This window comes from Diorhabda carinulata, chromosome 1 (genome assembly GCF_026250575.1).
Source record: "Diorhabda carinulata isolate Delta chromosome 1, icDioCari1.1, whole genome shotgun sequence".
In the NCBI taxonomy this organism is placed as follows: domain Eukaryota; kingdom Metazoa; phylum Arthropoda; class Insecta; order Coleoptera; family Chrysomelidae; genus Diorhabda; species Diorhabda carinulata.
The window spans coordinates 32,911,221-32,926,673 of record NC_079460.1 but is presented as its reverse complement, the minus strand read 5'-3'; the positions used below and the strand labels follow the sequence as shown (position 1 = coordinate 32,926,673).

Sequence of the window (15,453 nt, the reverse complement as noted above, 5' to 3'; positions counted from 1 at the left end):
AACCTACATTACAGACCTACAATTATAACAGATTTGGCAAATAAATGTAATTAGCAATTAACAACAAAAATTAAAAGCAATTATTGATATGAAGTTATCAGATCTTTTAGTAGAGTATCTTAGATAGTAAGTTTGCAAATAGTAACAAACATCGAAAACACTATATTTTTCCAAATTTCTTTTACTATATTGCACAGAGAAATTGTTGAAATTCTTGGAGTTTTTTGTTTATTATAGTTCAAAAACAAACTTTTTTATTATGTCTTTTTCACAGATCGTAGTTAGATACCTAAATACTACTATTACATCTATATGTTTGACAATTTTATCACTGAACTTGCCCGTTAGCGTGATTTAGAGGACATTAGTTCAGAATTCAAAAACTTAGGAATCTATTTTTTCGAATTTAAAATGGATTAGTTAACGAACCATTATATTGGATCCACCGAAATTATAATGATTATTACAGCGAACTCGTTTACACGAAATAAACTTTTAAATTTTATTCAATATGAATGCACTAAACTATGTTAATCAAATTAATACATAATTTATAACTTGATCGAATTAATCCGAAGAATCTTTTTCAATTTCCTTTAAAAAATAATATGATTTACCAAAATGTTAATATAAAATGTACTAAACCAGTGAACAAATAATAGTGTCCAACGAATGGGCAGCATAATTGGGATTAATGATTATCCTGAACCCTTTGATATTATTTTTATCCTTACAATACATTATGACAAACACAGTTTCATACTTTCATTTCATTCATTTTCATTGTCGGGTGATGTGTAGCTTTTAGATATGGAGAAATCACAATGCGTTCCGTAATGGATACTAGATCATTATTTTCGTTAGTATCTGGTGTATTTTGCATTCAGCTCTACTTTTTCCTTTTGTTCTTTTATATTCTTTAAATTATTATACATCATTTTGAAAAGAACTTTTAATCGGTTCCATTACTATATGCAACGGTAAATATTGAATTACTTTTCTCAAAAAGCGTGTCATTGATTAGCGTTTTTCTCGATTCAAATTGTGGTAGCTAAGTAAAAATTCAGCGAGTAACTTTTCGACTTTTGTATATTCCACGCCTTTTCAGTACCCTCTTCTTCTACTTCTTCTAATTGAACTCAATTCAATATTTATCGAGGGAATTTGTGTTAAAATTCCTATTATTCATATTTATAATTACTTGAAGATTATACTGAAGTACCGGTTTCTGGATCAACAATTTTAGTTGGAACTGTATTAAAATTAGATAGGTATGGTTTATTACAACTTATAATTTTATTCAAATAATTAGAATTATATAAAAACGAAAAACCAAAATACAAAAATATATAAAACCTCTAATAGCTAAATGGCAGGTTCAGCAAAATCAACAAATAGAAGGAATATGATAACTAGAAACAAAAACTAGGAAAAACATACCAAAAACAGAAATCCCCTAAAATAGCTGTTAAATCATTTTGGATATAAGATTATTTTAATTGCAGAAAGTGTCTATACACGCAAACTACCCACCCTATATAACTTTATGGTTCTGGTATATCGATCTTCATATTAAGAGAGACACATTTGATTATTCTACTAAAAAATTTGAATTGTAGATGGGGTTTTTTATAAGTTCTTGAACTTTATAATTTTTTATTAGGTTTATTAATGGGTATGTGGCAGTAACTGGTTCAAATTATGGATTAAAAACACGACAAACGAAGGATATAATCTAAATTATTATATTTATTGTTCAAATGGATCTCCGTTTGTTTCTATTCAATGATATAATCTCTTTTCGAATACGAGGATGGTCTCAATAGTACCTGGTCTGACCTAGAGATGGCGGTAGTGGCTTGAAAAATACCACTGTATTAGAAAGTACGCAATCTATACAGCATATGCATATTTATTTGGCAGCTATTAATAGTGAACGTTTTCAGTGAATATGTAAACTTGGAAAAAATTATTCATCGTTATCTGATATAATACTTTTATTTGAGGGCATTAGCCAAACCCATATAAAAGCTGAATTAGATTCTACTTTGAGTGAGACTACTTCTTCGTTTCAACAGTAAAGTATTGGGTAACAGAGTTTAAACGAGACCGTACGACCTGCGAAGACAAGCATCGCTAAGTTTCACAGAAATAAATTTTTGTGCCGTTTCAAAAACATAGATGAAACGTGGGTCCATCACTTCATACAGGAAACCAAAGAACAATCAAAACAATAGACGGAAAAAAGAGAAACGACTCCAAAGAAGGAAAAGACCGTTCCATCTGTAGGCAAGGTCTTGGAGTCGGTTTTTTTGGATGCGCGTGTGATAATTTTCATTGACTATCTTAAAGAAGGAAAAACTATTAATGGCGAATATTAAGAAGAAAGTGTTGTTTCATCAAGACAATACACCAGCTCACACATCCGTTATTGCAATGGTCAAAATTAATGAGTTAAAGTTTGAAATGCACCCTATTCGCCAGGTATAACCTCGGATTATTTTTTGTTCCCAGTCTTGAAAAAATATCTTGGTTTTCATAGATTTTCCAACAATGAAGAGGTGATGTCGGCAGTTCATGATTTTTTTGAGAAGCTTGACAATTCTTATTATAAAAAGGGTATCGAATTTATTGAACATCGCTTAGAAAATTGTTTGGAGCTAAATAGAGGTTACGTTATAAAATAAATATATTTTTTTCCAAAATTTTTGTGTTCTTTTTTGGTCCAGGTACTCCTGGGACCATACTCGTACATTTCGGTCCTTTCTGGTTACATTTGGCGTCGGAATTCTCCAGCAATTTATCAACGAGAATCTTTTATAGATTCAGTTTGCTCTCAGATTTTAAATGATCTAGTCACTCCACGGGTCTTCTCAAATCCATCAACCGGGAAAGATATTATTCAGAAACTAACCTGTAGATCGAAATGTAGTGGTGCACTATCTTCTGGAAAAAACAGCTTCAAAAGGCCATTAGCGTCTCTAATAATTTTGGTAATAATTGGATCAATGTTGTTTTACAACATTTAATTTCTGGAGAATTTGGATATGACTTCCAACTAAGGAATATAAATTAGTTGAACTCCAATACCTACAATTCTGTCACCATCTATATAAAAGTTAAGCAGAATTCAAGCCGATTTATGGGAACTTTGAAATTCATAACACTACTCTGAGGTACAGTAAAAGTTATAGCCAATTCCCTAACTGACTGAATATTATCCGTGAGCCAACACCTCGATTGGCTTTATCTTCGATTGGTGGCTAATATGTGTCGTTTGTTTTCAACTAATTTATTCAGCAACCTTGAAACATAACGACGACCAATGTTTCTATTTCGATTATTAATAATGAATATACGCGTTATTGCTCTAGCAAATTCACATTTTTAAAAAAAAGTTTGGTGTTTACTGAAGGATCTTCATAATTTTAACAACGGTACAATTAACAACCCCATCAGTTGTTAACTGTACCTCAAATTTTGTTCCAAATTCAGTTAATGGATGTGAAATCTTAAGAATATCAATGATTTATCAAACAAACAATATATTTTTTATTAAAAAGCTCCCTTTTTAACAAAATTACAATTATTTAGTGTGACAGCACTGTCGAATATATGGGTAACTCCAAGAATCATCTGCTGGACAAATAAGCTATCATTGTAATTTCTTAAATGTAAAATGATTGACTGTATAATAGAGAGGTGAGTTACGTATATGTATAAGCAAATGGCTACATTTATTTTACTAGAAATCAAAATTGACGTATTTCACCACTTTTTTAAGAAATTATTACCTTCGCAGTTAATGAGGTTCAGTACTTTTCGTTGGGACAACATGTATAATAATAACTCATTGTAATAAGTTATAGAAGAAAATTGCTGGTGAGCATAATAAACATAATATCTTATTTTACCAATTCTATATAGTTACTTACTTTACGTAAAATCTATTAAGTTTGATTGAAATTTAATTAGAATTATTTTATAATTAAGTGTTCAATTAAAAAAAGTACTGCAAGAACGCATTTGATAAACGAATATGATAATATTAATTAATTAATTATTGCATGAAATTCGAACATCATCATCTCGCTTTGGAAATTAAAGTTGATTATTAAAGAATGCCTAATTTGTCGACTTGATTAAAAAATTTCTTAGCCTCGAAGTACTTTTTCCCACAACGTCTAGGTCTAACAGGCAATTATGGAAGTACGGCCACATCCTGTTCTAATAGTAGTCTTCATTTTTTTTTGTAGGTTCTCATTAAAAACCACTTAATATTCATATTTTTTTGAATCGCTTTTTTATTTTTCTATGATAATCACTCACAAACTATTATAGCCGAAACTTGTTCGACTAAGTTCCAACAAATTAAAATTAAATTAAGTTTGTCTGTGAATGTCAACTCGATCAAATATGATGATTCTCATTTTGAAGATCGAAATCGATTTATTCAACAGATGAGAAAATAGTCATTAATATCCTTACAATTGTAGTTTCATCGCATTTTTTCAATTGTAATGTAATTTACTAAGCGATAGATTTGAGAAAATAGGTTTGATTTGATTTTAAATATATATACAAAGTAATGGAACTGAACATTATTAATAAGCTTTATATTGGATCATATTCTAATCAGATTCTGCAGAAATTGTTCCATGCTTGCCTCAATGTGTCTTCGAAATTCCTGAGGGCTAAACCGTGACTCTGAAACAGTTGGTTTCATTTTCGACTTACTCCTTGTAAGTGTTAAAATATGCTTTCTCATGCCCTTACGGATCCACGAGAAAGTCTTTAGGTGAAGAGTGTTTAATCATATCTCACATCTTGTCATATCCACCTTCTTATACTTATCCTGTAAGACAGAATCCATATTCTTGTCCCATCCTTGGTACTAGATAATGTTATGTTTCTGGAAGCACTAGAAACTAGAAAGCTGGTCTTGCTTCGTTTTGATTTAGGTCATCGAGTGAGCAGACCATATTTTCGGTTTGCTGCTATGGTCATTGCAAACTTTAAAAACACACACAAAACTATAGAAAAAAGCTGTTGATAATTATTTTAATGATAATGAGGATCTCTTTGTGTCGAACATACTTGTTTTGTTTATTGGTGCAATCATTTATCTATGTTACAACCAAAAAACCTGACAAAAATGGGAATTTTTCCAATTTTTTCTTCGTATTTGAAAATAAATGATATTACTACTTTTGTATCGCAACAAATCAACTCTTATATAACAGAAAATAAATCAGTGCCGGAGGAGTTCTTAAATGATGATATAAAATCTGCAACTTATTTCGCCCAAAACAAATGCTTATTTCAATCCTCGAAGTACTCTATATTGATACTACCTAATATTGTATAAAGCATGGTAAAATCTGGCGGTGGAATTTTTAAATAGTATAGTATTCAGAGTACATAAGAGGATGGCTATGGCTAATGGAACGGTGTTTATGCCAAGAGCAGAAAGAGAATGACATAAATCATCTGACAACCATTATGTATATAAAGAATTAATCCTACAGTTTGTCAACTAAAAATATTGATTTTTATTCATTTTTTCATTGAGGGGATATATATACAACTACAACAACATCGTAACAGAAGTAATTTCATATTAATTGTAGAAATAATCCTTTGACGGTATACCACATTGTTGTGAAATCCGCATACTAAGTATATTCTGAAAGTTCTTCCAACTCTCTAATGCAGCTTGGCAGATATCCTTAGGAATATCCTTCAATACCGCGGTACAAGAATGTATTATCCTGAAATGTTTCATTCGTATCTTGAGTCATGGAAACATAAAGAAGAAGAGAGGAGCTACAGCCTGTACAGGGCCTGGTGATCGTTGGCATCCCTGCTTAACCAGGTAATCGAAGGCTATAAAGGCAGCATGGGTGGGAGCATTGTCATGGTGCAACCTACGATTGTGTATGATGAAACCTATGTTTCAATCGTTTAAAGACCTTCAGATATAATTTCTACAAATATACCAGACACTACAAACTGTTGATGTCAAAAAAGTATGATTTTCTTGGCTTGCTTTCAATCGTGCTCTGACGGGTAGTCGCGTAAGAATCCTGTAATCTGATTTTTCCATTCTAAATCTATATTATTCACGCTTTCGCCGTAATTTTTGTGACAAAAGCCATGTGACAGTGTTTGTGGTTTCAGAAACGGTCCTAAATTTCAACATACATTCGAATTAAAAGTTAAAAATTATAAAGCATTTTCAAAAGAAATTCACATTTCGTTTTGTGGGCGAAAAAGCTCACATTGTAATTAGTTTAGTTAGTTGTTTAATATCTATATTGCTAATACCGAATCAATGTTAAAATTAAAAATCTATTAAAGTTAACTTAAGTGATCTACCCTTTCCAAATATGATAGACTTGATTAAGTTTTTATTATCATAAATTGAACACATTAGTATGTGAAATTATCAAAAAATATATCTAAAATTTATCATGTCCGTCCGCCACTGTAACACAGGCATTCGAAAAATACGACCCCCACGTTTTGGCTTCGATTGTACCGGGTCGGGCACATTCCCCGGTTATACAAATGATCTTGATGCCCCCCTCCCTTTGACTCACCGCGAGCACAGCTACCTGTCTTTAACCGCAGCAAAGCATTGTTTTTTTGATCGTGTTTTTTAGCCTAAGGCCACCTTCATTTTTTATTAACTTGGCCCGAGAGTCCTCAACTCTTGCTGGTAATACCAAATGCCTCTTATGTTAGTTGAGAAGCAGTGTTGTCAAATTTCAAAATCAACGCTATACCACCGAAATCATATAAAATAAAGTAATTTCTTAATAATACTTAAGGGAATACAAAGCCTCCCATATAAATAATTTCTAGTGTAGATGCCTATTTACTCATACGATTAGATACTAAAACGCACTTTTAAGTTGTTTTTTCAACTGTAAATAATAGCTGAAAGTAAACTGTTTGTCAATTTTGGCAAATGTCATATGCCAAATTATGTGTTTGGATCATATGATTATTATACCTATAGAAATATCAACGTTGTCATAGTATTCAACATAAAGGATAGTTAGACAAATTCTAATAATCTACGCGAATATAATATGAATAATTAGAAATATAGTAATAGATGTATTGCTACGTTGTATCATCCATTTCTTTCAACAGAGCAAATTTTATATTAATTTTTATCTACAAATTTTGCAATCAAATATTAAGTTGAATATAACTTGAATATTTTGTTTTGTTGATTTAATAAAACCTTCGTTTACCTGGCAACGCTGTAAAAAGCACGAAGAAGCAACTGAAACCATTTCTCTTGAAGAAATATTCAGCCTTTACAGCGACCTTACTATGACCAGCCAGATGGCTGAACCAAACAATAAGTGTAACACCAGTGGAACACCGTAATATTATGGTTTTTAAATTTAACCATTGTGGTACGTCTCTCAAGATGCCAAAGGATTCACTTCAGAAGGAGATTCAAGGTACCCATTGTTTTTGTGGACTTTAAACACAGATAGTTTCTGTTTTTAAGTCTTGAAAGAAATTTTTAAAGGGCAAGAAGATTTAATAACGAGTTTATGTTCATTATTTTTTATTAATAAATTAATAAATAAATTATATATGGAAGTTTATTAACTGTTTCCTTCGTTTAAATAGACAATTTTTTATAATAATAGCAACAAGAGACAGTTTTTTTGTTTAAAATCTGGTGATAACTTCTTTTAATATGCTATGTTCTAATGTACATACTTACGAATAATTATTTAGTATATTGTTTACTTATAGCGACTTATTTATTCAATTCAAAGTTAAAACTAAGTGCGGAAAATTAGGTATTTTATGTGTGTGTCTGGTAGTATATGTTTTGACTAATCTGTCATGTATGATTTTGCAAGCTGATTATATTGTTATATACTGCACAGTCTCAAATTATATACACTTATCCTAAGCGATATTTGAGTCTCTAAAAACACATTTTTTGTAATTTTTGGAACGGATTACTTGAATCTGAGCAACAGACATAAAAACTTCTACCATAAATATTTTTTCTCTCCAATTAGCTAACTTGTCAAAGTCACATCCTTTTCGGTCTTTCCAATATTTTTTACCTTGTTTTTTCAACTCCTTCATGTTTATCATTACTATTTATTACAATTTGACATAATTTTTTTTCTTTAATACTTAATACTATGTTTAATAGATAAAATTGTGTAGTTTTAAATTATTTTAACAATAAGTCGTAGTATATTCACCTGTTTTTTTCTGTTGCTTTCTCAACAAAGTTCGTTTGTAAGTATACTGTCGTCTACATTCTAAATACTTTTAATGTTTTTAGCAATTTGTCTTTATTATTTCCATATTTCTTTATTTTCATATATCTTTATTCCAATGAAAATATTTTCCTCTATTTTCATTAGATATTTCTCTTACATGTAAGATTATGAATTTTTACTTTTTGTTTTTGAGTTCATATTCCTCTGCATATATTAATATACAGATTTTCATAAATGTTTCATTGTATCTAAATGCGTTTCTTTTTCAAAAACTCTCACTATTTTACCTCCATTTCTTTATACTATTGAACTCATTCAATTGAAACGTTAATACTATATGACGGCTATTTTAAAACAATAGATGATATTCTCACATTTGAATCTCGCCGATAAGGCATACCTAGTTTAGCTCTTTACTTATAACGATTATAGATCGGAATGAGTTAAACTTTCAAATAATACAATCGTCAAGGTATATTTAACACAAAAAAGCCGAACTCACATCATAAATATTGTGGTTAACCATTATCAATTTGTCACGGTTTTCAATACTAATGCTAGATAAAAGTAGTATATATACGCATATTTATATTATTACATTTTTATCGATCCTCGATTTTGAATGTAGTTCAAGCCATATTTAGATATTTTTTTGTATTTGAAACTCCAGTAGTATTTCAATGCAAATGGACGTGAGACACCCTAATTTAATATTGATAACACTCCTTCCATTATGGATATACCAGCAAGTGCATGAAATTTGAAAATGTCATGGTTTATCATTACATCACCATCGGCATTATACTGAGATACACATGAAACTTTGCAACTGTTTGGAAATTAATGCAATTCATCTTTTATCCAATACATAAAATTTCTTATTCAATATGGTATTTTGGAAGAAAGAAATTTTTGTGATAGGTATCTGGTTGCAATAGATATGGAGGCGATGATTTAATAACTAATAATCACTCGATGGATCATGGGTAGATTTCGAAAAGGCATGGCTACCAAATTTGTTGATAGGCATGGTCTACGAACTACTATTATAAATGGTAGTTTCCGCTTTATTTATTGAATTATTCCACCCTCGCGCAACTTTTCCATAATATATACAATTTGGTTTGAATGACTAGTATTTCCAGCAGCCTGAGAAGTATTTTTAATTTTTCTACTATTTCATCGTAATGATCAAAGTATTTATAGTCAATAGGATCGGTAGTGTAATCCATTAATATGCTGTTTCCGTTTTTTTTTTCATATTTCTAGTTGTTACTTCTTGTAATAAGGAAGATGGAATAAAATCTGGGAAAATTCTAATTCATGACATCATCGTTTTTGGAGTATACTTTGGTTTATGTAGGTTTTCAGAATACACGTAAATATTTTCAAATCTATATCCGTTGGGGGGTACATAGGGTGATGGTATATATAAATAGCAGATCATGGTTTATCGAAAGAGAACCAAACGCAACACCAAAGAATAAGGTATAATCAATTCATTAATAAATTACTTCTTGAGCTAAATCCAGATCAACCGCTTAGACATTCGGGAGAACGATATAGCATACTCCAAACCCGACACTGCTGATAAAATTTTAGCAGTCCAATGGCGCAAAAGTAGTTGCTTGAGAAGGAAAATGGGAATTGGTGAGAGGTGACGCATAATTCGATCACCTAAAAAAGGTGGGTTTCTACCGCTTGCAGTTTTAAGAGCAGTTGACTCAACCGTCAATAAAGCAAAATCTGATCGTCTTGAAGACAAACGGACTATATTTGAGACCATACAAAGGATACAGTGTGAAAAGAAAAAACTCCATCTGTCGTTAACTGACAAACATTTACGATTAAAAATTCCACATTTAACCTAAAAATCAACAAAAACGATTTAAAAATTATTTACTTCAATAGTTATACCAACTGAATTGATAAATTATTTTAGATGTAGCCAGCAGATATTTTACAATCATGACTTCCTATAAATGCGGACATCGCTAGGGGATACACTAGCAGACAGAATGGCAGCTCCCTCGTTTGTGATTTCTATAATACAGCAACCGCATAATGTTATAGAAGTATTTACGTGTTTTGATCGCAATATCAGTTGGCCTGGACCAATCGTAGCACTTCGCTTTATTATAATATACGAGAGAGAGAATGATTTATGGAGCCGTTGATATAAAATGGCTATGATTTCGGTGAATTATTAAATATCACGATTAATGTTGAATAATTTGGAAGCAACTTCGATTATCGCTTGTTGCGGTTAGAGTCAAGATTTGTTGTCGTTGTTTAAACTTTTAATTCTAATTTGTGCGTATAGAAGTCATAGTGATAATCTTACAAATTTTTTCTACCACCAATTCTAGTATAGTAAATGTGTGCACCGGTGATGTCCTGCTGTGTGTAAATATCTGTTTTGCAACAATACAATCTAATGTCTAGAATGTCTTTACTTCCCAGTTTAATTGGGGCACGTGGCCTCTTATAACTGTATAATTTGTCATTCTATATGTAAACTATGTACCGTTTATCCCATTCGACAATAATAGTTATTGTTTGACATCGATTTTTCGCCCTGTATAATATTAAGTACACAAATGCTCACTCGACGATTGCCAATTGTGAAACCAAAGGCCTTTTTTTGTCATGTTTTCTTCATGATAAACTAATCATTAATTTCTCTAAAAATAGATAAAGGAAACAAATGTTGATAGAACGATAATAATAACATCCAATAACCAACTAAATTAATAATTATTATAATTTTACAATATCACTATATCTCTTCCCGCCAACCGACTGTAGTGACTCGAATTTTTCCCGCCAACCGGTGAAATCACGCGCCAATCGCTAATTGACCTTTGAAACCGTCTGGTTCAACCGCCCCAACCTCTACTCTGAATATTCTCTAATTGAAGGATTCTACGTATTTTTGAGTTATGGCTAAGGATAAAAATTTTAGTCATGATGACGTATTGGAATACAGAAAAAGTGAGTAACAATCACTTCTAGGTCCAGTGAAAATGAGTACTGTGAGGTTGGGAGAATTTGGTTATCTGAGAAAATAAAACTTACCACAAATCAAAGCTAGACCAAATAGATCTGTATCTTGCATACCCTGCAAGGCAAAATGTCTGCATGTTTGCTGGTAGAGTTCTCTTACTCTGGATTTGGCCTGCACTATGAAGTAAAGGGTCTGTTGGTGCAGCAGATGAAGCGCCAAAAAACGAGCAGATGGCGGGAGCGCTGCTGCCGGGCTGCACGCGGCCAATGGGGCGCTCACCGTGCACAGACCGGCGCGCATGACACGCTCATCTCTTCAAGGAGGAGGACCTCTCTCACCTGAAACAATCAGTCAATATTGTAGTAAAATTATAAGCTTAGAAAAGCTGAGAACAATTATATGAATAATATGAATCATTTTTATTGATAACAATTTACATTTATAGTAAAGATGCTTCGCAATCCTACGTTGCGCTTAATTTTCGATCAAATTTTAGTGGTGCAATAACAAGCCTCAAGTAAAAGTACAAATGAGATGGTAAATTTAATAATCGTAATAACTGCGGATACTAATTAGATTTATCTAAGCTATATTCTTATGCTCTAATATGTCATATAATATAATACGACTACCTACACTACTGACGGTTGTTGCCATTACCATTTTCAGTACACTTTTTGCATTAATCTACAACAATTATTTCCCCCAATGAGCTTATAGTTATCTAATAAATGAAATAACTTCATGTGCTTTGATCTTAATATCAATTATGTGTAAATAAAAGCACTTCATAGCTCTGAATCGAAATTCACAAAAGACCAAAGTTAATTTGTATTATTTGTATCAGTATTATTTTGCAATAACCTTTCATCATATCACATTTTTATTGATGTCGTGTACCTTGAAAACTAATGATAGTAACTATTGTGTTTTATTGCTTATAACGTCACTCCACTATTTTTTTTTAAATTATCAGAAAACTCATTTTCTGATGCATTGTATTTGCGTAATTGATTTAACAATGAAATAACAGTTACACGTTGAAATTTATGCTTGAATTAATTTCAATATGTTCAATAGAATCAGTTTGCAATAGAACAAAATAAGATCGTTTCGATAAATAATAATACTGTTATATAATGAATCTAATAAAGGGTTTCCCTAGAATAGTAATAAAACTATCAAAATTTTCTAATGGAGAACTAATCCAGAAGAATGAAATAAAAAAGACTTTAACCAAATTACAAAGAATTTAAAACTATTCGTTAATTTAAATCAGCCGACACTGTAACAAATAACACGGTCAAGTGAAATTATATCACTTTCAAAATAACAAATCAAACACATAACTATTAAGTTGATAACCATCAGATACTATTTAACAAAAAGAAATTCTACAAAACCTCTAAATTCAACAATATACCATAATGAAATAAGATCACTACACGAAGCATCAAATTTAATACTTATTAAAATGAAACAAATTCTTTTTTATATGTATTAGTATTATCTACAGACTGATGACCACTTGTGGCAGCTGTGGTCTCTTCCAGATGAAGATATGGACATAAGTTTTAATACAATGCCAGTTTTATTTCATTGGTATGCAACCTCGACCTGAAATTCCTTCGAAGAATCTGCCAGATAAAAGAAAATAAATACTCACGTAGTCTTTCTCACCGTTGTAATTATTCTACGAGGTGAAATCAAAAGTATATAGAAGGCGGGATCAAATTATATACATTTTTAACTATAATTTAACTAATATATATTCTGAACATGAATAATTTTGTTATAATACTCAATAATTGACAAAAATTTAGTTGGATATCTTTCAAATATTAGATTATTTCTATCTATATATTATATATTCAGATTTTTCATTTTGTATAATTTTCATTATAGCTCTAGAATTTTTTAACGTTCATTCTCTAAAATCTTCACTTCCTTTTTGCATGAAATTGATGAAGACAAATATTAACACGACAAATTTCAAATTATGCCATAATGTTCTTAGAATTCATCAGTGAAGGCCTTAAATTATGTATGCCGCAAAATTATTAATAACATATTCCTCTTTCTTGTTCAAACTCTTCAAAAGTGATTAATGGCAGATTAAATTATCCTCCTACTATGATAGCTAGCGTTGTCCGTTACAAATATTATGCTATTTGTGTTTTAACAGGCATTTTAAATCTTTCACTATCTATACTGTTTTCTCATGAACAAATTGGTAAAGCTATAGCTTTCGTTTCAGTCAAAGCTGTCTCAGCGGGCATGTAATTATTACCATAATAGAGCGAATCGTTACAGAAAGTCGTACGAATCGAGATCTAACCATTTTGCTGCAGCAAGATATGTTAGAAGCCTAGAAGCATTTGTTAGAATCTTAGATTGTCCTGAATTTCCATTCTGCGTTCAGTTTCACAGACATTGATTTATAGGTACATACCTACGTTACGAAAAATTCTTCTTTCGAGTACTAGTTATCTTTCCTGATAGGCAAAAGTAAAAATATGATTCTCGCAATTTGCTAAATCTAAAAAAATCCGTTTGTATTACAGATAAGGTACAACTTGGAGCAGGAGTAGCTTTTTGTAGGAACGGGCCACTAACCCATAATCTTTCAAACAGAGATATATGCGATTTGGGCCTGTGCTCAACAAAAAAAAGCACAGGATACAGATACACTATATGTGTCTTAAGAGAGTCATCCAAGGTATTGCGAGACAGCCTAATCCAGCTCGAAGAAAATCAAATAACGCTAATTATCGATCGGGTTGATTACTGGAATATATCAGATATTGTAAAGCACCTGATCACGAAGGGTACGACGAAAGATTTTCAATGACCAAGATGCAGAAATGAGGAAACTCAACTCCACATATTGTTCCATGGTACCCCCTCCCATGAATTGTCCTTCAGCTATCTTCGAGTTATATGCAAAAATAAATTAGCGGTTTTCTATTTATAAGGACTCGTCATCAGTTTCCTCATTTTCCACAGAAATAATTATTGGTTCCATTGTTTCCTCTATCAATATATTAAGTTTCTTATAGCATTTTACTAGTTTTCCGGTGAATTTTTTGATAGACATATAATAGATGATGAACAATCTGAAGCTTAAATATCGTGTTTTTTTTCTCACAACATATTCATTCATTTGAGCCCTGATTAGGTCAATGAATTTTATTTTAATGTGTTAAGGGGGTAATCGCAACACTTTAACTCCACTTTTTATTTCATATGCACTTTACTTCTTGGTGAATGCTGCACACATAACTGCAGTAGCTCTATCATTTGACTAAAATAATCCTTCAAAACATTAGCTCAGTCATCTATTCATTATCAGCCTTTCGTAGCTTTGAAACAAATTATAACAAGCCTCTGTCAACCAAGCCTTATTTAATTCAATATGACAGATAATCAAATGGCGATTTTCATTATTTGAAAAATTTAAGCCAATTGCTTTTTTCTCAAACTTAATTGACGTGAATTTTTAGAATAAATAAAATGAATGCGCTTTTCTTTGCCAAAATTGCTTCATACTACTTTCTATTTCATTGGGTTTTTTCTCACATTTGACGTTTTATGTGCTTCAGTAAACTACTTATAATATCTTTCCGTAGCTTTATATGTAAAAAAGGTTACTTTAATTTCCCAGAAGTATAATTAGACGCTTGTGACAATTTTTACTACACAAGTTCAATTTATGATTATCGCTATCACAACCACAAGACGATATAAAAAAATGTGAATCTTAACTTGAATAATTTATAATTTTCATAACATTTTTAACCGATTAAGAATTGTAATTTTTGAGAGTTATTTAAATCGATATGGAATTGTACACGTAGAGATTGCATACTTACCTTATTTTCGGCAATTAAAATAACTAGAAAATTCAAGACAAGAATTTGAATTAATTAGTTTTTTTATACATTTAAAGTTTTTATTTTAGAACAAATGATGCGAAAAATTTTATTTTAGAAATTCTCCGCCATTGATCAATGATGTTGTATTGGGGTTTATCTCCTAAGTTATAAAAATTGTACTATCATTCATTTTCAAATACACTTTAAGTGACCGAACTATCAGAAAGTTAGTAAGTAGCTTAACTATATGTGCGTCTATTTAAATAATATTTTGTTGGAAAATCGTCCATTCACAAAG

General features: G+C 31.1%; 1 protein-coding gene across 1 annotated transcript in view; it reads right to left on the bottom strand.

The window, feature by feature from the left end:
• LOC130902104 (protein expanded) overlaps positions 1–15,453 on the bottom strand; it is an 81,335-nt gene that overhangs the window by 12,646 nt on the left and 53,236 nt on the right. Inside the window, exon 2 of the mRNA XM_057813941.1 lies at positions 11,352–11,618. Coding sequence (XP_057669924.1) covers positions 11,352–11,580 — 229 coding nt within the window. The 5' untranslated portion in view covers positions 11,581–11,618. The remainder of the gene's footprint in view (positions 1–11,351; positions 11,619–15,453) is intronic.